The sequence below is a fragment of the Phodopus roborovskii genome, unplaced genomic scaffold, assembly GCF_943737965.1.
Source record: "Phodopus roborovskii unplaced genomic scaffold, PHOROB, whole genome shotgun sequence".
Lineage (NCBI taxonomy): Eukaryota > Metazoa > Chordata > Mammalia > Rodentia > Cricetidae > Phodopus > Phodopus roborovskii.
Window position 1 is genome coordinate 5,689,867 of NW_026126541.1, and position 21,638 is coordinate 5,711,504.

The 21,638-nt window shown below is 43.7% G+C and overlaps 1 protein-coding gene across 2 annotated transcripts; it reads left to right on the top strand.

The window, feature by feature from the left end:
• Positions 1-378: 378 nt before the first annotated feature.
• On the top strand, positions 379-21,433 carry Zdhhc6 (zinc finger DHHC-type palmitoyltransferase 6). Of its 2 annotated transcripts, XM_051199770.1 has the most exons (11): positions 379-595; positions 1,492-1,944; positions 2,788-2,879; positions 6,272-6,431; positions 9,452-9,613; positions 11,270-11,323; positions 14,244-14,411; positions 15,969-16,010; positions 16,926-17,071; positions 17,154-17,200; positions 20,874-21,433. In XM_051199770.1, exons 2-11 carry the CDS (start codon positions 1,663-1,665, stop codon positions 20,975-20,977), a joined length of 1,257 nt encoding a protein of 418 aa, XP_051055727.1. In that variant the 5' UTR covers positions 379-595; positions 1,492-1,662; the 3' UTR covers positions 20,978-21,433. The 2 variants fall into 2 exon arrangements, with proteins under 2 accessions (XP_051055727.1, XP_051055728.1); XM_051199771.1 differs by lacking the exon at positions 15,969-16,010 and having other exon boundaries at positions 380-595; positions 20,874-21,432.
• Positions 21,434-21,638: the final 205 nt, after the last annotated feature.

A 21,638-nucleotide genomic window follows, 5' to 3' on the forward strand; every position in this document is an offset into this window, starting at 1 on the left:
GGCGCCGGGCCTCGGTGCACGGAGCCCGGGAAGACGCGTCATCAGCACGGCGCCGACCGGGGACGACTCCCAGCCCCGCGGCTTCCTGGTTGTTCCCCGCAATCTGTGTCCCCCGGAAACTGAGCTGCCTGCGCCTTTTCCTTTCCACTCGGTCTTTCGAGAGTGGAACCAAGGGGGAAACGTCACTTTCGGTGTCGCCTAAAGAACCACGGAAAGCTGCGTGCTCCCCTCTCCGGGATCGCCGAAAGCACTTCCCCACATTCGCGTGCGGGGACTCGGAGGGAGCTCTCCCGGGCTCTGAGTGGCGGAAAGCGCCTGCTTCCGGAGGGAAGACTGACGCGGCGGACCTGCCGGAAGTGGCTCTGGCGGAGCCTGCGCCGAGAGCCCGGGTGCGAGCCTGGCGGCGGCAGCGTGAGCCCCAGACGCGCGGCTCCGGGCTGCTCGCGCTCTCCGCACCTTCAGGCTTCGCACGCCGCTTGCTCGGGACTGCAGCGCTCACGACGGAGCTATAAGCAGGAGAAAATCTGTTCCGGGTGACCCCAGGCCGTCCCGGAAACGCCATGGCCGCGCAGCGGGCCCCGGAGCCCAGACTGAGGTGGGAGGCGCCGCAGGGGGTGCAGCCCGCGACGCGGGCGGCTTTCGCCCCGACCCTGTCCCGCCGGGGTCTCCGAAATGTTGAGCCCAGCCTCACTCAGTAAGAATTTGTCTCGTGGCAGAAGATCCCCAGGCCGCCCCGCTCCGCGGCTCGGGCGGGAAACTGAGGCACCCGCGGGCGCAACAGCCGCGTGGGAATCCGTTACGCATACGTCATACCCGTGTGTCGCAGGTCTTTTCCAGACTCACTGCACTGCATTCAGAACTCACTTCTCCAACCATTCCCCGGGCGTGCCTCCCCCCCCTCCTCCCTCCCTCGACCGCGGAGGGAATTGACTTTTCCTCAAATGATCTTGTTTGTGCTCGTTCTCGTGCACTGCTTCTCACACGCGCACACACACGCACACATACACACGCACACACAAAGTTCTACATGCCTAGAGCATGTTACACCAAATCCGCCACGCTGACTCCTTGCCTTGGCTTCTATTCTGGGCTCCGCTGTTACTTGTGACCTTGGCCTAATCACTCAGCCTCTCTAAGCCAGTTTCTGTTGTAGGAAGAATTAGATGAGCGATAATTAGATAAGACCCTGCTTCTTAGCACTCCAAGTCTCTGTTTTCTCAAACTACCCTCTGAGTACGGACAGACGGACGGGATAGTCAATCCTTTCTGACAGTTTGAACAAAGGAGTAAAACTCTCTGTTTAACCTGTCCTGTTTATATGCAGCTCAAGCTTCAACTGTATTTTGGATTGGTCCAAAGCAATACTTTTTGGCCTCGATAAGAGGCCATCCTCACACTAGCGTGCTTTGGAAGTGCTGTCTCTCCTTCTTGGAGTTAAATGAATGGCATGTGGAACCTTTAAGAGGAATTTTCCCGTTTTGTTTTCTTTAGGTTGAGTTTCAAACCAGCCTCGAGATAACGTGTTCTGGATGTCGACAGTGAAAATGGCCAACTCCAGGTTCACACTCTGTCAGCCAAAGGCATGACAGTTCAGGAACATGTGGACTTCTTGGACACAGAAATGTGCGCACAGAAAAAGAAACTCTCTGGTTCTCTAGATAAATGGCAGCGTCCAAAATGGGCACATTCTGCTCAGTAATCAAGTTTGAAAATCTTCAGGAATTGAAACGACTGTGTCACTGGGGTCCCATGATAGCCCTTGGTGTTATAGCAATATGTTCCACGATGGCCATGATCGACTCTGTGTTGTGGTACTGGCCCTTACACACAACAGGAGGAAGTGTGAATTTCATCATGTTGATAAACTGGACTGTCATGATTGTCTACAATTACTTCAATGCCATGTTTGCTGGTCCTGGTTTTGTCCCTCGAGGGTGGAGACCGGTAAGAAAACGATCCATTTTGACAATGATCATTTCATAATCTTGTATGTAATTTGCCGTGGTAATTACATTCTGTTTTTGCCTTGTCAACTTTTGTCCTAGGAGACACTGCATGGTACCCAGGCACTGGTGAACACTTGTGCTTAGAATTGACATCTTTATGAAATATTGATCTATATTAGCTATTCCATAGCAGCAATAATAATAATAATAAAAAAAGGCTGTGTGTGGTAGCCCAGTCTCCGCACTGGGGAGGCAGAGGCATGTCATCTTGTGAGCTACCACACCAGGGCAAAATAGCAAGTTTCCAGAGAGGAAAGGGAAGAGGCAGCCTGAGGCCGAGAACACACATCCAGAACACGGGCAGCCTTGCGTGAGTGTGTAGTGCAGCTGAGGGTGAAACAGGGCCAGGAGGTCTGAAGGCCTGGACTACCGGATATGTGGAGGCTCCAGGGAGAGCTCTGGGAGAGCTGGATAGGGAGGGACACAACCAGACAGGGAGTTACTGAAAGGACACTAAGGGACGATGACAAGGGCAGCCTGACGGAGGGGGAGTTCAGTGTCAAGCCGTGCTTCACTCTGAAGCACCAGTCACGTTATCTAAAACAACCCCTGCTATTGAGAGACTTGGACCAAGAGACACTAGGTTTGGGTTGAGCACAGAGAAAGTGAAAGAAACATGACCGCTAAGTAATACGGAGAATGAAGCTGCTTTTACAGTTTATCACTTGAAAGTGTTTTCCCTAAATAAAGTCACTTATACCTCTGTAGAGACCTTCATTTATAAAGCCTGACTTGTTACTGTTAGGTTCAAGTAACTAACATTTCTTTTTTTCCTATCAAGGAAAATCCTCAGGATAGCATGTATCTCCAGTATTGTAAAGTCTGCCAAGCATACAAGGCACCTCGTTCACACCATTGCAGGAAGTGTAACAGGTGTGTGACTTTTCTGTTTACTGGGGACTGATCCACTTGGTTGCCAATAGAAACCATTTTTGTTCTCTGCACGGTGCCTCAGTTTGCTTCTCTTTTGCTGGATGTATTTGTCTCACAGGTCACAGGTCACAGGTCACAGGTCACAGTCCATTATCAAGGTTAAGCCACAACGGGAGCTTGAACCAGAAACTAGGGGATTCTGCCTACTGACTCGGCTCTACCTGGCTTACTTGCTACCATTTATAGACAGTTGAGGCCCAGCTGCCTAGAGGTGGTACTACCCACAGTGGGCCTTGCTCACTGAGAACCCTCTTCCCAGGTCTGTGTAGGTTTGGGACAAGCTAAAAGCAACCAACCAGAATAGCAAGGAATCCATTTTGTCAAAACTATCATCAAAAGACGTGCGTGTGCTCTCCTCTGCAGAGATATTGCAGGTAAAGGAGCTGCAGGTCCAGCAGTCTCGAAAATGAGAATCTGGGGATTCCTTCCAGACTAACATGGTTTGATGATGGAGGACCCCCTGAAACAGTGTCCCAGGTGATCCAACACTCAAAACAGCTGGGACAAGGCAGCCTTGCAGACCACTACAGCCAGGATTTCTGGGTCTTCTTAAGATTCCCCAAGACAGCACCCTCTAACAGCAGGAAGCAATTTGGAAAGAATGATGCCCAAATTCCCAAATATCATTTATAGATGTTTGCTTTCATTTAAATGGGGTTGGCTATAAATGGTCAATGATTACAACCAATTTCTTTTTAAAGGTAAAAGGGGATTATAGTATAGAAATGAATACTTTGTTTTGGAGTGGATTTTCATTTATTGATACAAGTTTAAGGTTAATTTTATGATATGTATATTTCTCCTCTTGTTAGATACTATGTTTGCATAGCTCATTTAAAAATGTAATGTATAATTAAGTACAAATTATAGATAGTTACCTATAATAGTCAAAACTTATAGTTAGGTTTGTTATGTTTTTATAGATATAGAGAGCTATATTTCAATTGGGTAGGCATTCTTCAAACCTGTCAAAGAGCTACAGAATATGGCATTTAAAATGGTTTAGGGTTTTTCTTAACAGTGAGACACAACTGCTCCTGGCAACACCAGCTGCGTCAGAAAGGAAGATGGACATCAAAGAAACTCATTATGGAATTTATTTCCAATGTGTCAAGACTAGCCATTTGGGCAAGATACTGCTCATGTCTGGACGTTTGACTTTATGCTGTATAAACTGGACATGCAGGACCCACAGAAAAGTGACTGCCGATACAAGATGGACATTGCTACAGGGTTCCTGCTTCATGGAAAAATCTGCCAGACATTCTGCAGGACACAGAGAAAAGTGATTGACAAACTGCCAATACAGGCAGACAGTTTGAAATTTCTTCCTTTGCTGAGGAGTCTGCCAGACACATTGTGCCATATGGGCCAAAGATGGAAGATTACAGAAGAACTGGGTGACTGACCAGGCAGTGTGTTGTCTCTATAGTTTATATATTACCCTTCTGTGGTCTTTGATGGAGTTGAAAACAGATAGTTATGGTTATATTTTTCTTTAGTTAAAATTAAAGGTAAGTTACATACAAGACTTCAGAATCACAAAGATAGAATAGATGATAGAATATTTTCTTTAGTTCTTGATGTTAATGGACTAAATATTGTAACTATAATTCTTGCTTAATAACTGTTTTGTTATATGTAATTTTACTATGTTAAAGTTAAAACGCTTGTTTTTAGACAGAGAAGAGGAGGTGATGGGGAATGTTCTTCTGTATATGTTTGTCTTATTGGTTGACAGATAAAACACTGATTGGCCAAGTAGGAAGTGACAACATATCATAGCACATACTTCCCCTAGCTAACCATAGAGATCTGGAGGTTTATACAGACAGGCAGGAAGTGATGTAGCTGGGCAGAATCAGAATATAAACAGGGACAAACAGGAAATCACTCTCTTCTCTGCAGGTATGTAGCAGGCAAAGGAGATGCAGGTCAGCCATTCCCAGTAAGCCAAGACCACGTGGAAACACTTAGATTAGTAGAAAAATGTGTTAATAGTTAAGAGCTAGCCGATAAGAAACCATAGTCAATGGCCAACAGTTTCATAATTAAAAAAAAAAAAAAAGACTTGTGTGTAAGACTTGTTCCCAACAAGTACCAACAAAGATAATTTCTTTCTGTTATAAGAAAGAGATTTTTCTAGAAAAATAGGTATTCCTTTGTAGACCGAGTTTCTTTCCCACCTGGTCCTGCCACCCTTCAGCCCCAAAGAAGCATGCAGAGACTTATATTAATTATAACCTGTTTGGCCGATGGCTCAGACTTCTTATTGGTTTATAACCCATTTCTATTAATCTAAGTATTCCCACATTGTTTCATCCTTCTGGAGAATTCTCCAGCATGTTCTGCTACATGGTGTCCCCAGAAGCTTCTTTCTGTCTTCCTCCTCCCAGAATTCTCCTTGTTTTGTAGCCCTGCTGTATTTCCTGCCCAGTTACTGGCCAATCAGTGTTTTATTCATCAACCAATAAGAGAAACATATACAGAAAGACATCCCCCATCATACCTTTGCCAAAGTAAAGATTTTCTTTTTAATTGTTCCATTTGCTGTTTCAGAATTTGTTGAGTGCCAAGTTGACTAGCTCAGAATTATTTTGAGTATAAATTAGACTGGTTTTCTCAGACTCATTCATAAGTGTTATCAAAAATTTAATGGGAAGAAAACTGCATCATTATAAAAATGCAAAGTACGCCAGTAGCTGGCTATCAGCAACATCTATTAATTAATGTGAAATTTAGGAAATCATGGGATACTCCTAAAGTCTGCCTTGTTGCTAGGAAGTTATCCTTCAGCAAAGAACACAAGCACTGTCATCTTCTGTGCTGAGCTTGTTTTACACACTGAGAGGAGGAAAGGGAGCTGCAGCTGTGTTTGGAGGGTTTTATAACCCTTCTGTAGACACTGGAACTGTATGACAGTCATGGTGTTTCTGAGCCTAAGGAGAAGGATAGCTGAGCTTCCTCCTTTGTACTGAGACTCCTGCAGAGCCTCCCAGCTTCTCTAAGAAATTGGTGGTGGTAGTGACTTTTTTTTGAGACAGGGTTTCTCTGAGTAGCACTGGCTGTCCTGGAACTCACTTTGTAGACCAGGCTGGCCTCGAACTCAGAGACCCACCAACCTCTGCCTCAGACGTGTTTAATTTAGAAGTTGTTGTAATATCTACTTGCTCTTCTGCTATTTAGAATTTTAAAGAAGTCGGTGTAACTTCAAAAGGCCATAAAGATTTACCTGTTTTATGAGAATTAACTCCCTGTGGTCTTTTGAAAAGCCAGAGCTAAAGGGCACAGGGTTTTCTGCTTTTCTGCTTCATGTGTGCCTTTCTTATTAGATGTGTGATGAAGATGGATCACCACTGTCCCTGGATCAACAACTGCTGTGGCCACCAGAACCATGCTTCCTTCACGCTGTTCCTCCTGCTGGCGCCTCTGGGCTGCATCCACGCTGCCTTTATTTTTGTGATGACTATGTACACACAGCTTTATAATCGGGTGAGTAGTCATCATGACACACTACCATTCCTGTCGGATTCAGTGACGTTTTCAAGGTTACTGAAGAGGGCCCTCTCGGAAATACACATTTTGTGATTTAGCTGCTACCACAGCTTTGCTTGACGTCTCTATCATTCCTCTTTTACAAAGCTCTTAAACTTGGAAATGAGGAAAAAGTGCTTTATTCTGGAAACTCATCTTTTATGTTTCAGTTGAAGTCTATGCTCACTGTTTTCCCTTATCTGTGGTTTATTACATTTCTAACTTAGCAGTTATGGTGAGTATAGTGAACAGAAAGAACTAGAAGAAATAGTGGTACTTTACTTTCTGTTCCATTCAGTGTCTCTGACAGATTGGCTCTCCTGTGTTCATTTGGTCCTTGGAACAAGCACACTTCTACAGTAAACACATTAAACCAGAAACAGTTGGAGTTGACTTTTGGACATTCGGTCATTAGAGAAAGTACAGAGGTTATACAAATGAAAAAAAAAAAAAAAATCTGTAAATAGGCTTGCAAGTAAGAGAGGGTGCACAGCAAACTGGAGAGCACATGATTTCAGCCAGTTTGTGTTTTGCAGTTAGTCCTAGTCCAAGCATTGCTAATCTTCCAGTATTAAGGAAGTAGGATTTTTTTTTTTTTTTTTTTTTTTTTTTTAAAGAAGGTAGAAAAGGAGAAGAATAAAAAGAAAGATTGTACCTTGGGACTTTTAAGTTATAAGTTCTTGCAAAACAAAAAAGAGAACAAAGGGAATTGGGATTTCACATGAGCTCTCAAGATTTTTAAATGTTAGCACCTAACTTCTAAGTTGTGATGACCCCCAACCATAAAGTTACTTCATTGTTGGTTACTTCATAACTGTAGTTTTGCTACTGCTGTGTATTGTAGTGTAAATATCTGATATTTAGACTATCTGATGTGCAACCTTCAAGGGGGCTTGAGACACATAGGTTGAGAGCCACTGTTTTAGAACACTGTACATCTGCAGGATCTGTTTGTCAACTTTTTACTAGCTCTTCACCACTGATTGTGGACTGAGCTGTGTCTGCTGCTGAGGAACAGTACTGTAATTTTAGGGTAGCAGGAGACAGTGGCTTAGTGTTGTTGTGTTGGTGTTCATAACTATTGGTGCTTAGGGTCGACCTCATGCTTCTGAGAAGGAAAACTGATACTGGAGAATAAGTAATGATGGAGCTGTGTGTGCACAGTTAACTAATGATTGACGGAGCTGTGTGTGCACAGTTAACTCATGACGGAGCTGTGTGTGCACAGTTAATAATGGAGCTGTGTGTGCACAGTTAACTCATGATGGAGCTGTGTGTGCACAGTTAACTAATGATGGAGCTGTGTGTGTGCACAGTTAACTAATGATGGAGCTGTGTGTGCACAGTTAACTAATGATGGAGCTGTGTGTGCACAGTTAACTAATGACGGAGCTGTGTGTGCACAGTTAACTAATGATTGACAGAGCTGTGTGTGTGCACAGTTAACTAATGATGGAGCTGTGTGTGCACAGTTAACTAATGATGGAGCTGTGTGTGCACAGTTAACTAATGATTGACAGAGCTGTGGGTGTGCACAGTTAACTAATGATGGAGCTGTGTGTGCACAGTTAACTCATGATGGAGCTGTGTGTGCACAGTTAACTAATGATTGACAGAGCTGTGGGTGTGCACAGTTAAATAATCATTGATGGAGCTGTGGGTGTACACAGCTCAGCAATACAGTTCTTGCCCAGCGTGTGCGAGGCCTTTGATTTTATTCCTTGCACTTAAAAAAAAAAAAAATACTGTATGTGTCATAGGAGTCAAGTGTTCATCAGAAACTGCTGTTTGGTGCGGTTGCTATCATTATTGTTACCTGTTTGGTCATGCTTTTCCCCCATGGGTAGTATACCGGTGTGTATGTGTCGAGCGCTATCGCCTTGCCTGCAAGAACAATGCTCAACAACAGGATTCTTCTGCAGCTATGTTTATTGCGTGGCTCATTACAGCAAGTTGAGGGAAGACTCCGAGGAGGAAAAAGGGCTCTGCTTATATATGCTCAGAGGAGTCGTGTCCGTTACTGACAGGTGCAGCCCGCAACGCTCGTAACGGTCACCCCATGACGTGGATCATGCATCCGCGCCTTGCTGGCTTATGGACAGGAAACCGGCGCCATCTTCGGGAATGGCACCGGTGGCTCTCTACATGTTTGCATATGCACATGTGGGGGGCCATGTAGGGGCCCATGTACATGGAGGTCCAAGACTGATAGCAGATGTCTTTCTTGATGGCTATCCACTTTGTTCATTGAGGCAGGTTCTCATAATTGAACTTAGAAATTGAGATAAGATCGGTGTGGCTACCCAAATTTCCCTGGGGATCCTCTGTGTTGGCCTTCTTGACACTGGATGTATAGCAGGGCCAGCATGCCCATGGAACGTTTATGTGGATGCTGGGGATCTGAACTCAGTCTTCATACTTACACAGCAAGCACATTATCCACTGAACAGTCACCCTAGATCTAGTAATATTGTGTAAATTGCCCTGACCCGAGGGGCAGTCAACGACGAACCAGGAAGCACCTAGGAAGGAATGGAGGACAAGGGATACAAGGAAGAACAGCAAGACAGGATTCTGATCAAGCTGACACATTGTATTTTCGAAAGGGAGGCTTACATAGGACCGTGGGCAGGATGTGAGCGGGGTTTGCTCGTGGCCAGGGCATGGGCGCTGGCACGTAGGCAGAGTGAGAACGTCGGTAGAAGGAAAGCCCTAAGTTGTTTAGCTAACCTGTAATTGGCTGTTAAACTGCAGCAGGAGAGATAGCCCTGAGCTATTCTTTAACTGGCTCTAAAAACGCAAGCCTGTACCTTGCTTGGAATGTTCTGCTGAACATTCTGCTTATTTCTTAAGAGGCAGTAACTTTCTGTCTCAGAGACCTGAGGTTGTGAGGAAGGTGATGGTCCCCAACAGTAAATGACTCTTTGAACAGCTTTGCCTCAACAAGCATTTCACGTGGGTGTTGTTATTGCTTGCAGCTCTCCTTTGGGTGGAACACAGTCAAGATTGACATGAGTATGGCCCGGAGAGATCCTCCCCCAATTGTTCCCTTCGGATTGGCTGCATTTGCTGCAACCTTGTTTGCCTTGGGATTAGCACTGGGGACAACCGTAGCTGTTGGGATGTTGTTTTTCATACAGGTAAAGTATTTGGCCACATCTGTGTCAGAGTTGCCGTGTGTGGGCTGATTGCAGTAAGGAAGGGATGAACCTGCATGTACAGTTGGAGTATGTGAGAGAGACGGCTTTGACTTATCTGTTGACATTAGTTAATCACCTGTGTGCAGTAAGTCACCTAGAAATAATTTTGGCAGAATTTCTAGCCATCAATTCGTGTGCTATGAACACACTGGTAGAAAGAAGTCTTAACAGCTGAGAGCCCCCCCCCCCCAGATGTTCATGACCTTCACGTCCCTCTAGTAGAGGTCCACAGAAGAATGCGCTGATCTTTCCTTCCATACAAGTAAATGAGTGGTTGGCAAAAAGCTTAAGAGATCACCTGTGGCCACCCATGCCTGTGCTTAGTAACAGTACTCGTTAATGAAAATGAAGAGGCTCTGAGGGAAAGCCTAGAGATTGGATTTTCTTTCCAAATCTTGTAAATTAAGAATTGTAATAGGTGTAAAATCTTATATGAACCATTCTTTAAATGGCTTTATTTAATCCAGGGCAGGCATAAGTTTTGTTAGCTACTTGAGTATCAGTGGGACAGAGGCTTCACTGTTTCAGAATACAAGCTACTGCCTTGGCTTTGAAAGTTGACTGTGCCCTACAGGGAGGCAGAGCATCACAGCAAGGGCTTGTGGGGAGGGAGCTGTTCACAGAGTGGTGGGCAAGAAGTGGGCTGTTGGGAGGGAGCCAGCTGGGATTCAGCTACGCTGACCACGCCTCCAGTGATCATATCATGCAGCTGGGCCAGAACTAGTTTCCAGAACCTCCTAATTAGTGCTGCCACCTGGGGACCAAGCATTCCAGGTGAACCTGTGGAGGATGCTTCTCATTCAGACCTTAACATGAGGAAAATGTGTAGGTTGACAGAAATGAGACACTCTTATATTGTGAATGATTAATCATAAATTTAAAGTTGCATCATACCTATATAAAAGAAAGCTGTGTGTGCCTGGCAGCCCAGTACTAGTGCTGAGTGGGACAGGTACATACCCCCTACACACACACTGTATGCACATGCATACACATATGTAATGGTAATAAATTGTAATAGCAAGTGTGTTTAAGAACTGATTAAACTATATTACTGTTTTGTTAATTATTGCGGTAAATAAGGATCAGGATAAACAAATAGGCCGAATAGATGTTTATTCAGGGAGAAATAACTTACAACCTAGACAGATGAACACCAGGAAATTCAACCCGATCCTCTCCTGTCCGAGTCACGCCAGAAAGAGCGCCTTCCTGGCCCCCTCCGACCTCCTTCCTCAGGTCACCTCCGCCCATCGCTCCACCCCCCAATGGGCGTGGTCAGTGCTACAGAAGGACTACCTCACTACAGTTAATACCTTGAAAATCATGGTACTTAAGGCATGAGTTCTAATACAGGTATTGGGTGTAGCTTTGCTTTGGATGGGGATGATGGGCGTAGAGATGCTATAGTGCACTAATTAAGAAGTACTACAGAGTAGGATAGGCTTCGTGCCAACTGCTACTTACCTCTGCCGTCTTTGGTGTTTTTATCTCTGAGGTAGAAAAATAAAAGCTATCTCAGAATTATTAGGATGGTAATGATCCAAAGTAAACTGAAGTCAGCCTTGTTAAATTTCACTGTCATTTCCTTTCTAGATAAAAATTATTCTCAGAAACAAAACTTCCATTGAATCATGGATTGAAGAGAAGGTAAATTTTAATAATTATTTCTTCGATCTAAAGTACTGATTACTAATTTAGTGAGTGCTAGAATATGAAAACTTGGGTCATTAACATGCCACATGACAGGTAAGCAAAGACAACATGTAGACTTCTTTCCACCGTGAGGAACTCCCACCAAAATGCCTCTTCACACCTTAGCTGCAGTTAGCTATCTCAAGCAGAAAGAGAGATAGCCCATTTGGAGAAGTTGGGCTGTAACATTGGTCCTGTCAGTCAGAATGCTTCCAATCTCATCTGTTCTCAGAAGCTAAGCAGGGCCAGCTGTGGTCAGTCCTTGGATGGGCAAAACAATGGTGTAGTGAAACACCAGCACCATACAACTGTCCAGCCCATTGCACCCGGCCTGGATCCTAACTCACAGCCGCAGTTCCCAAACCCTGTTGTCTCAGGTCAGCTCACGCTCTCCAGTTCACACACTCACATTGCCAGCTTCACTAAAGAGCTCATGGCTCAATGCTAATTGACATATTTTCTAAGTGAAAAATTCAAAGACCGTCCACTCTGTTGACATAGCATTTTGTAAAAGGTAATTATATTTGACAACCAAAAATAGAAGGAGTGGCCTTGTTTTAAAGATTTACAAATCTCTTTAATAGCTGACTAATAGACAGTTGGGATCTCACTCCTTTCTCATTCATTCTGTTGAAACATTACTTTGGCTGACATTTATGAATAAAATCCACCTTGGTACAGAGAAGTAGGTAGAGAAGATTGGAGGACTTTGAAGGACACTTTAGAGTATAATAGACATTCTTCGACTTTACATTAAAACTTGGCTGAAACTCAGAATCTCAGATTTGCTTAGCATGGAGTCTGCCATTGAGCCTCACCCCAGATCAACAGAGAGCATCTGTCAGTAACCTTTTTGTACTCTTTTATATTTAATTATTTATAAATGACATGTAAAAGTTTTTATTAAAACAGAAACATCTTTGAACATGGGCACGCTGTCAGAGTCATAGCAGGGAACGCAAGTTTTCCAAGAATCCTTAATTTCACTTGCAAGCCCAAATTTTCTTCATCTGGCTGTAAATGCCTACAGTCATGTACCTGCCGCGGCGTTAGTCTGACTTTACCTTTGAAAACATCACCACCCAAGTTCTGCTCCTCTAGACCTCTGCCTAATGCACTAAGTAGTTGTTAGATGTATCATTTAGGGAATAAAGACAAGAAAATGATGTGTACATGATCTGTGCACGTGCAATTTTCATTTTAATTTTTTTGTATTTTTGAGATTTTTGTATTTTGGTCTCATTACATTGCAGACCTGCCTCAACCTCCAGAGTTGTGGGGTCATAGGTATACACCCTCATGTCTGCCTCATGTGAATTTATTTCTCCCCATCCATGATTGATTGAATCCAAGATTCTAGAATCTGAACACAGGTTGAGTTCATTTGCAAACAATGTGGTAACGGACACAGGGCTGTGCCACTGTCTTTTGAGTTCCTGGCACTTTCACCACCATTGCCAGTGTCAGCAAAGTGAAAAAGTAGATAATGTCTCAGTGTTATGAGAGGTTTGTCCTTCCTGAGCCCAGAGAAGAGGGCTGAGGACAGGTTCCTTTCCGCCTCGCGTAGGCACTCATCCAGCCTGCTTCCTGCCCACTGCCCGCCTCACCCTCATCGCTTGTCCATCTTACTCTGCATCTTCCCGTGGTTTCTCCCTGACTTTCTGCTCCTCAAGGTACAGTTTAGGTATCATTTCTTTCAAGAAGCCTTCCTTTACCCTCAATCTGGCTAAGCACTATTTGCTGCCTTTTCCCCTGAGAACACCATGTACCTGTTTCCTTTTTTTTTTTTTTTTTTTTTTTTTTTGCTTCCTCAAAAGCAGCTTCTAAGTTTCAATATTGGGTTTTGAAATCAGCCTATTTTTATTATTAAAAGTCTGATGTTGTCATTTGGCAAGGCCGATGATCTAGTGCTGAGCTGCACTGCAGACACCTAAAGCTTTCATTTATGAAAAGGGGAATTACCCTCTGTCATTCGGGTCAACATGGATTTATAAAATTCAGTACATTCATATCATAGTTTGACAGTTGTTTCAACAAATAGCATAAATGTGTTGAAATAAAGGGTTTTTTGTTTGTTTTGTTTTGCTAATGACCATGGCCCTGTATTAAACCATGTTAATATAAAAATTGTTTAAATGGGTGCTTTATCATAGATAAAGCTTCAAATAAGGAAATAAAATTCATCAAAAATGTGTAAGATTACCAACACTGGTGTTGAATGTGTACAGGAGCTACACTTGGAATTAAATAATGCATGCTTGTACCACTAGGTGGCAGTAGAATGTAACAAATTCAAAGGTAGTTTATTTCAGCTAGCCATTTAAATGCCAAGAATATGAGCTGCACCATGAGAATAAGCGTGTGTGAATAAAGATGAAGTATATGTGTTTGTGATGGTATAAAAACATGAAATATCCTTCACAAACTTTGCAAAATGTTTTTTGTAAACCAGTACCTCCCTACTCACCCTTCCTCGCCATTGCAGACCATACCCCACACTTCCCCTGAGTCGGTTGACAGCATCACTTCTCTTTACCTGTGCTCTCTTGGGCTGCTAAGCGACCGGGAGCACTGAGAGTTTTCTGCATAGGCTACAGTTAGCTAACTATTTATACGCCTCCTTCTGAATGCTTGTTCCTAAGACACACCCTGTCGTGTGCTCTCTTGGATATCACAAACAAGGTTAGTATTTTCAGTCAGATCCTTGCTGTGCCATGGTAAATTCATATTCTCTGTCAACACTACTAATATTTTAGCAATAAGAAAGTGTTTTATGAATAATACAAATTTCACAAGTGAGTATTCTCAGTAACTTATTAACAAAAGTTATTGCAGGCAGAAGCAGCTGTCAACTTTATACCTTTGTCTTCCACAGGCTAAAGATCGGATTCAGTATTACCAACTGGAAGAAATCTTCATTTTTCCTTATGATATGGGAAGTAAATGGGAGAATTTTAAACAGGTATTCACATGGTCAGGAGTCCCTGAAGGAGATGGACTGGAGTGGCCGATAAGAGAAGGCTGTCACCGATACAGCCTAACAGTGAGTAGTTTTGTTTAGAAGACCTTCCTTTTTCTTGGTGGTCCGTTTGTTAACCCACTCAACTTCCTGAGACTTCCCAGTCACACAGCAGTATGTGCATTTCCAGTATGTCAGAACGAGCCTAATGTAAATGATTACCTAAATTGTTCCACTCTAATAAATACTCAGGAGTCAGGAATTAAAGTCCTGATAGATCCAAGAGAAGCAGAGGGTCGATTGGCTGACCCTCTCCCCATGTTTTTCCCAGTCCACTAGCCAGGGAAAGTCTCCTTTCTGCCTGCCCTTCTACAAGTCTTCCTGAATCCTCTAAGAACTCTGGCTAACCCTGGTCAGCCAGTCACTGACTCCATCCTTTGATTTGAGGTAGCTTTACTGGTACAGTGGGTTGGCTGTATGAAGAGTTTTCCTGCAACACTAACATCCATAGAGAGTTTTAGTATCATGGCCTCAGCTCTCCTGAACACTCTGGGCTGGTGTAAAGTCCTTACTCTGTAACTCTGCTTTATACGGTCTGGCCTTTATCTTCCATTTGTCCTGCGTTGCCACATGAACTCAAGGTTCGTCCGCAGCTCTCAACTCTGCCCCTCAGTTGTCTCTCTCAGCTGTCTAACTTTCTCCAGCAAGTTCCTTCCTTACTGGACAGTAGACACATGCCAGTCTTGTGTAATGAAATTTTGCTACTTTAAATGGGTAAGAAGCTCGGTTAGCTCAGTTGGTAGAGCATAAGACTCATAATCTCAGGGATATGGGTTTGTGCTCCACATTGGAAGGCAAATATCAATGGAGTTATTAAATGGTATAACTAATAAAAACACAGGGGAAATGCTGAGAGATCTAAGAGAACATGGAGCAAGCCACAGCCACAACTTACCTCTTTAGTGTCTCCACAGACAAGAGCGAATTCCTGTTTCTGCCCACTTATATCTTCTCTCCACCCAGCCATCTCACTTCCCTTCTCCGCCCAGCCATCTCACTTCCCGTCTCCGCCCAGCCATCTCACTTCCCGTCTCCGCCCAGCCATCACACTTCCCGTCTGCCTGTACAGACCTCCCAACCTCTGTGGTTAGCTGGTGGCATGCTCCATTCTCTGACCTTCAGGCTTATTTGTACAAGTGAGATACCACCACAGTTTTGTATGTAACTCATAGAATCTTCTTTTCTTTTTTCTCTTTTATCTTTAATGTGATTCTAGAACAGAGACCATATTTCCCTGGCTGTGTCTAATACAGTTCTAGTTGCTGATTAAAGGGGAAAGTAGCAAGAATTATGTAGTCGAGACTCATTAATAATGAGTTTGTCCATTAGAAAGAGTTTTTCCATTAGAAAAGTCAGTAAGACTCAGCCTAGAAACTTTGCAGGAGCAGAGACTGTGCCTCCCTAATTCTGGTGCCATGTGAGCACTTGAGGGACATGGAGAGGTGGAGAAGTCTCTGGAGAGCAGATTCTGAGGCTGCAGCTCAGCAAATACAGAACACCAGAACCCGGGATGCCTGGCGGAAGGGGAGGCTGCTCATCACTGAGGCAGATGACCAAACCTGTCCCTTTTCTTTCAAACAGGTAGAACAGTTGAAACAGAAAGCAGACAAGCGAGTGAGAAGTGTAAGTGGCGTGTTTGCAGTGGTGCCGATTCGTGTTTTCTCCTGCCAGTACTGTTTCTGTATGTCTTAAACAGTTGCCTTTTATTAAATATATTCCTTTTTATTATGTTTATTGTTTATATTATATATGCTTATGCAGCGCAGAGCCTTGTGGGAGTCTGTTTCCCCATGTGGGCTCCAGGGATCTCCTTGCTTTTGTTGGAATTTGGTACAATTCACTCCTTTTGAGACAGTCACATTATCTACCCCTGACTGGTCTTAAACCCGGAGATCTGCTTTCCTCTGCCTCTGGAGAGCTGGGATCAAAGGTGTGTCGTGCCATGCCCGGCACATACCGTTACCTTTAGTTTTCTTTAAAATACTTCATTTTAGCCGGAGGTTTCCACGGCATTTAGGCGTTGTGTATTGCCACCCTAGGAAAATGCCTTTAGTACAGCCAATGGAACCACTTAGCAAGAACACTGACAGGTAGAGATGATGCCACCTGTGGCTGAAGAAGTCTAAATTAAAGATAAATACAGTGGAAATTAAGTTTCTGTTTGTAGTGGCCACCCTGAACACTCTGTAGCTACAAATCTCTACCCAACAACCTATTCCAGACCACAGACAGACGTGCAGGCACTTCCATTAATACAGACCACACGTGACAGAGACGTGCAGGCACTTCTGCCACTGCAGAAATGTTTCCTGGACACAGCACTCTGGAGGTCACATGCTTAGCAGATGTGTGCTTGAAATGACAGATCAGACAGCCTGAGAACAAGCATCATAATTCCCTTCCGGGAAATGGGAAATGGTGGAAAAAAATGTTCTATCACTGAGAATTTGGTGGTCTTTAAAAAATTTATTTTTTTTTTGCTTGAAAGAACTCCTATATGGTAAATATTGAGATTGTTCTTGTGACCACTGATTGCAGGTTCGCTATAAAGTCATAGAAGATTATAATGGTGCCTGTTGTCCTTTGAATAGAGGAATTAAAACCTTCTTTACAAGCCCCTGCACAGAGGAACCTCGGATACAGCTGCAGAAAGGGGAGCTCATTTTAGCAACAAGAGGGTTACGGTAAGAGGTGGGAATGTTACATTTCCTTAATAGGAAATGGGACGTGAACTTCAAAAGTAATTTCATCTTTTAAATATTTCAGATACTGGTTGTATGGAGACAAAATTCTCGATGATTGCTTCATAGAAGGTATGGAGGTGGGAAGGTGTGCTTAAATTATGTGACTTAACAATACCTTCAAACAATGTAATCACATGTAAAGTGCATTAGGAAACTGTATAGATATACAAGCATGCTTCTTAGACATCTCTCTGCAGTACTGTGTCTGTCTGATCTTTACGGTAATAGCTAGCATCCAAGTCCTTATGCGACTATATGGCAAACACTGAGTCCCCAGTAGGCACCTATGGGTAATAGAACAGATTAGAAGACAAGTGGATATGACCCAGTGAGAAGGGTCAAGATAAAAACATTAGACCCTATTCTTAGAAGAGAAACATCTAGAGAAGGAGGAAGCCTATGTCCTATCGTCTCTGCAAAGAGGCAACCAAGCCAGTGCCTGTTTGCAACGTGTGTTCACAGTGAGCCCAGCCAACAGCTTCCTTGAAAGTGCTGTCCCCTCCTGGCCTGGGATCTATGTGGGGGATGAGCTGGAGAGATAGCCAGGATATGGCAGGCTGTGGAGGCAGGAGTCTGGCACATGAGTTTGAAATTGTGATTCTTTGTTGGCACCCAGAGCTAGTGAATGAGAAGCGTAGTCTTGCCACTGCATTGAGTCAGTGCCTTCCAGCAGGCATGCCAAGAAAAAAAGAACGCCACACTTGCCCAGAGCCTCATCATAGAAAACCTTGCACATGGGAAGAACCAGTTCCGGGGGTCGAGGGAAGTTGTCTCAGAACTGGAGATTCCAGCAGGAAGTGAGCTTCCCCACAGAAATGGCCCTCATCAGGAAGAAAACATTGAATTTGTTTGAAATTTTGAGGCTAGAAGCCTTGCCCCCTTCCTGCATAGACTGCTGCTCTAAAGATAGCGAGAAGGAACTGTTGGCCAAGGCCGCAATGCCTTGTTTCATTCTACTTTATCATTTTATGTGTGGTTTTATCCCTCCTTTTGTTATTGTTCCATTGTCTGTCAGCTGTGTCCTGTCTGAACAGGGTTTTATGGTCCTCAGTGTCCCTGCTGTTTCTCTTACCTCTAGAGCAAATCCCTCCCATCTCATTCCTATCTTCCTCCTCCCTCCATCCCCTCCATCCCCTACTCATTCCTTTGGGAAGTCCCGTTTTCCCCATGCAGAACCCCAGCTGCTGACTCGGGCCCCAGCAGGGACACAATGGAAGTCAACATGTGTCTTCCCAGTGTAGGTCACAGCAGAACTGCTGCCTTTACAGCTGTCCCTAAAGTGAAGACCCTGACTGGAAAGTAAACACCAGAGGGCACCTTAGTCCCAGCAGGTGCACAAACAAACACAGTTTGAAAAGCATCAGACAACTGCCATTAGGACAGCAGCCCAAGCTTACAGCTCCTCAGTACCAGAGACCCGAACTAAGGCGCTAGGGGAGGGATTTCAGAGCTCTGCTTCCGTAATGTATCACTGACCTCGTGAAGACTCAACAGAGGTGAAGGAAGGCAGTAAAGCAGCCAGCTCAGAACCTACACAAGAAAGTTACCCAATGAACAGTCATTTGTCAGAGAATTGAAAAGTGCAGGGAAAAGTCAGTAAGTAATTGAGACGCTGACAAAAAACAGACAGAAATGCAGGAAATGAAAGATCCAATAAAAAAAAAAAAAAAAAAAAAACCACCCAGCAAACAAAACAGTAGAAAGGAAGAATCAGCAGAGGCCAGGCAGAGAACATCTGTTAGGGACAGATGACTTCAGATAGAAGCACACAAACATACACAAAACAAAACAGCAAGGCAAAAACTTCCAGGGTAAACTAAACCTAAGAATTACAGGCTAGAAGAAGATAGTCTAATGTCACAGGCAGTTTAGTCAGTGAAATTGGAAAGTTTCATAAAATAGACGAAGAAATTGACATCGGAGCACAAGATGCATGTAGAACCCTAAATAGTCATGGCCAGAGATCTCAGTCAAGATATCAGAAATGCAGAGCAAAAACAGCTACGAAGAGAATGGCAAGGTCAGACCTGTAAAGTAACATCAAGCCTCTTGTCAGTGACAATGAAAACCAAGAGTTTTGGAATGGCATATGCCAAGCACTGAAAATTAATAACTGCTAGCAAATCTGGGGGATATGGAGACCAGGGAGCCTTTGTTCACTGCTGTTGGGAGTGTAGTCTGCTACAGCCCCCTGGACAATCAGTGTAGAGGTTTCTAAAATACTAAAAGTAGAACTTCTGTATTACTCGGGTGAGCCGATCTATAGTATACCCTTAAATCACTCGGGTGAGCTGATCTATAGTATACCCTTAAATGACTTGGTCTCCACCACATAGACACCTTCACACAAGTTTATTGCTAAATCGTTCACAGTAGCTAAGGAACAGAACCAGCCTAGATGCCTGCTGACAGATGAGTAGGAAAAGAAAATACAGCATATACACAGTCGAATTTTATTCATCTATAAAGAAATGTGAAATGTCATTTCCAAGAAAATAGATGTGAATGAAATTCATTGTTAAGTAAAATAAGCCACACTTGAACAAGTAACTACAACTTTTTAAAAACATATATATATAGATTCTAGAGAGTGGCTTAGGTTATGTTTAAACTAGAAATGGGAAAACTAATTTTAATAATATATCTTTATTTTTGTATAAATTGGTGTTTTGTCTACATGTATGTCTGTAAGGGCATCTGGTCCCACACACACACAAACAACTGGACTTACAGACATTTGTGAGCTGCCATGAGGGTGCTGGGAATTGAACTCCGGTCCTCTGGGAAAGCAGTTGGTGCTCCTAACTGCCGAGCCATTTCTCCAGCCCCGAAAATGACTTAAAAGACCTGATTGGATACAGACATGTGAGGCATGGAAACAGGGCTATCGTTAGGAGGGACCAGTGAGAGTTGGGAGGGAGACGGCCGAGGGGATGGGGGAGATAACCATTGAAATAAAGTCTATAAAGCTGCTGGGAAGAAACTCATTACTTTCTATGCTAATTTTAAACATTAATCAAAAGTCCTGGCAGATGTCTTAGACAGGAGCTGCCCTTCAGTGAGGGAAGAGAAGCACAGGGACACTAAGCAAAAGCAGCTTGCTCACAGCCCAGTGCAGACCAGATCTGACGAGTCGGGCTCCAGACACCCACCCCGTGCCGGATCTGCATCCCCTTTAAGGGAGAATTCCAGAATTACTCCCTTATCAAGTACAGATTAACCTAGGATCTTCTTAAAGAAAGAAAGTACTTGGGATTAATCATAAGTTAACCCTATGTGACGGACAGCTAGGGTGATCTTGGTGTAGAAATTGATATGAAGGCAAATGCCTATAATCCCAGTATTCAGGGGGATCATAGTTTCTAGCCTAGCCTGGGCTACATAGCAAAACTCTCCCAAAAAAGAAAAAGAAGGGAATGTATAAAGGCTATGGGAAGATCATCTCTGGAGTACAATGTAATGGCATGTCAGAACAATCACGCATATATTAAGTGACCCCAGTTCAGTAATGCACTCTCTAAAGCACACTAGCTCCTTTCCCAGTTAATGGCGTTTGGGGAACGTATTTCCTAGCTTGGCAGAAGCATTTGGAAGCCATGCTTTCCCTGACCTGTGTTTGAGACCTGATGTGGAAACCACGGAGTGTCTGAGTCTATCCTCATGTGAAGTAGTAGGACTGGCCCCCAGTGTCGGCACCTCTTGCTGCTTGCCTGCTTCACCGTGCCATCACTTTCTCCCTCAGGCACTTCCAGAATAAGAGGGTGGTTCCCTAGAAACTGTGTGGAAAAGTGTCCCTGTGATGGTGAGTCAGACGCAGCCCCGGAGGGCGAGAAGAAGAACAGATAGCCACTGTTAAAATGAGACCATTGAATCTTCATTACTTGAAAATCGCACGTTACCCAAGAATTATGCAACGAGTCTACTCTGCTTAAGGCCTCCTTTTCCTCAAAGATGTTCCAGTGCCATGAACTAAGGATTTTGATTACCCTGTGAAACAGAAGCCATTCTGCATATGCCTTTGAATCCCTGTCGTCCTTCCTCTTCCTCCTGAAGGGGAGTCGTTGGCCAATGAGCAGATTGCACTTGTTAGGTTTCTGTGTGCCGCACACCTGACCTCACCTGCAGGTCTAGTTCCCCTGACCAGGAGTGTCCGCATGTGGTGGTCATTCTGTTTCTTCCTCGGTTGACTTTTCTTCATAATCTAGAGACTATAAAACTTGCCAGATTCAATATAAACTCAACTTTTGTTACTTTTAATAATGCAGATTTTATCAAATCCAATAAAAGTCAATGGATGTTATGTAAAAAATACAGTTTTCACTCAAAAGTGCATTTTGTTTTTTTGTTTTGTTTGTTTTGAGTAAAAAAAATTATATCTGCATGGAGACACTGCCCTGCTACCATGGGCAGACTTGGCATCTTGAATCCTGAGTCTTAAGATGTGACATATTCAGTTCAATATGTGAGCTCTGTTATTGATGGATTGATTTAACGGCTTTACAGCTTG

Coding starts and splice junctions, on each gene's coding strand:
- Zdhhc6 (XM_051199770.1), top strand. CDS start 1,663: ATGGCAGCGTCCAAAATGGGCACATTCTGCTCAGTAATCAAGTTTGAA. Junction 1,945..2,787: donor TCCCTCGAGGGTGGAGACCG/GTAAGAAAACGA, acceptor TTTCCTATCAAG/GAAAATCCTCAGGATAGCAT. Junction 6,432..9,451: donor ACACACAGCTTTATAATCGG/GTGAGTAGTCAT, acceptor TATTGCTTGCAG/CTCTCCTTTGGGTGGAACAC.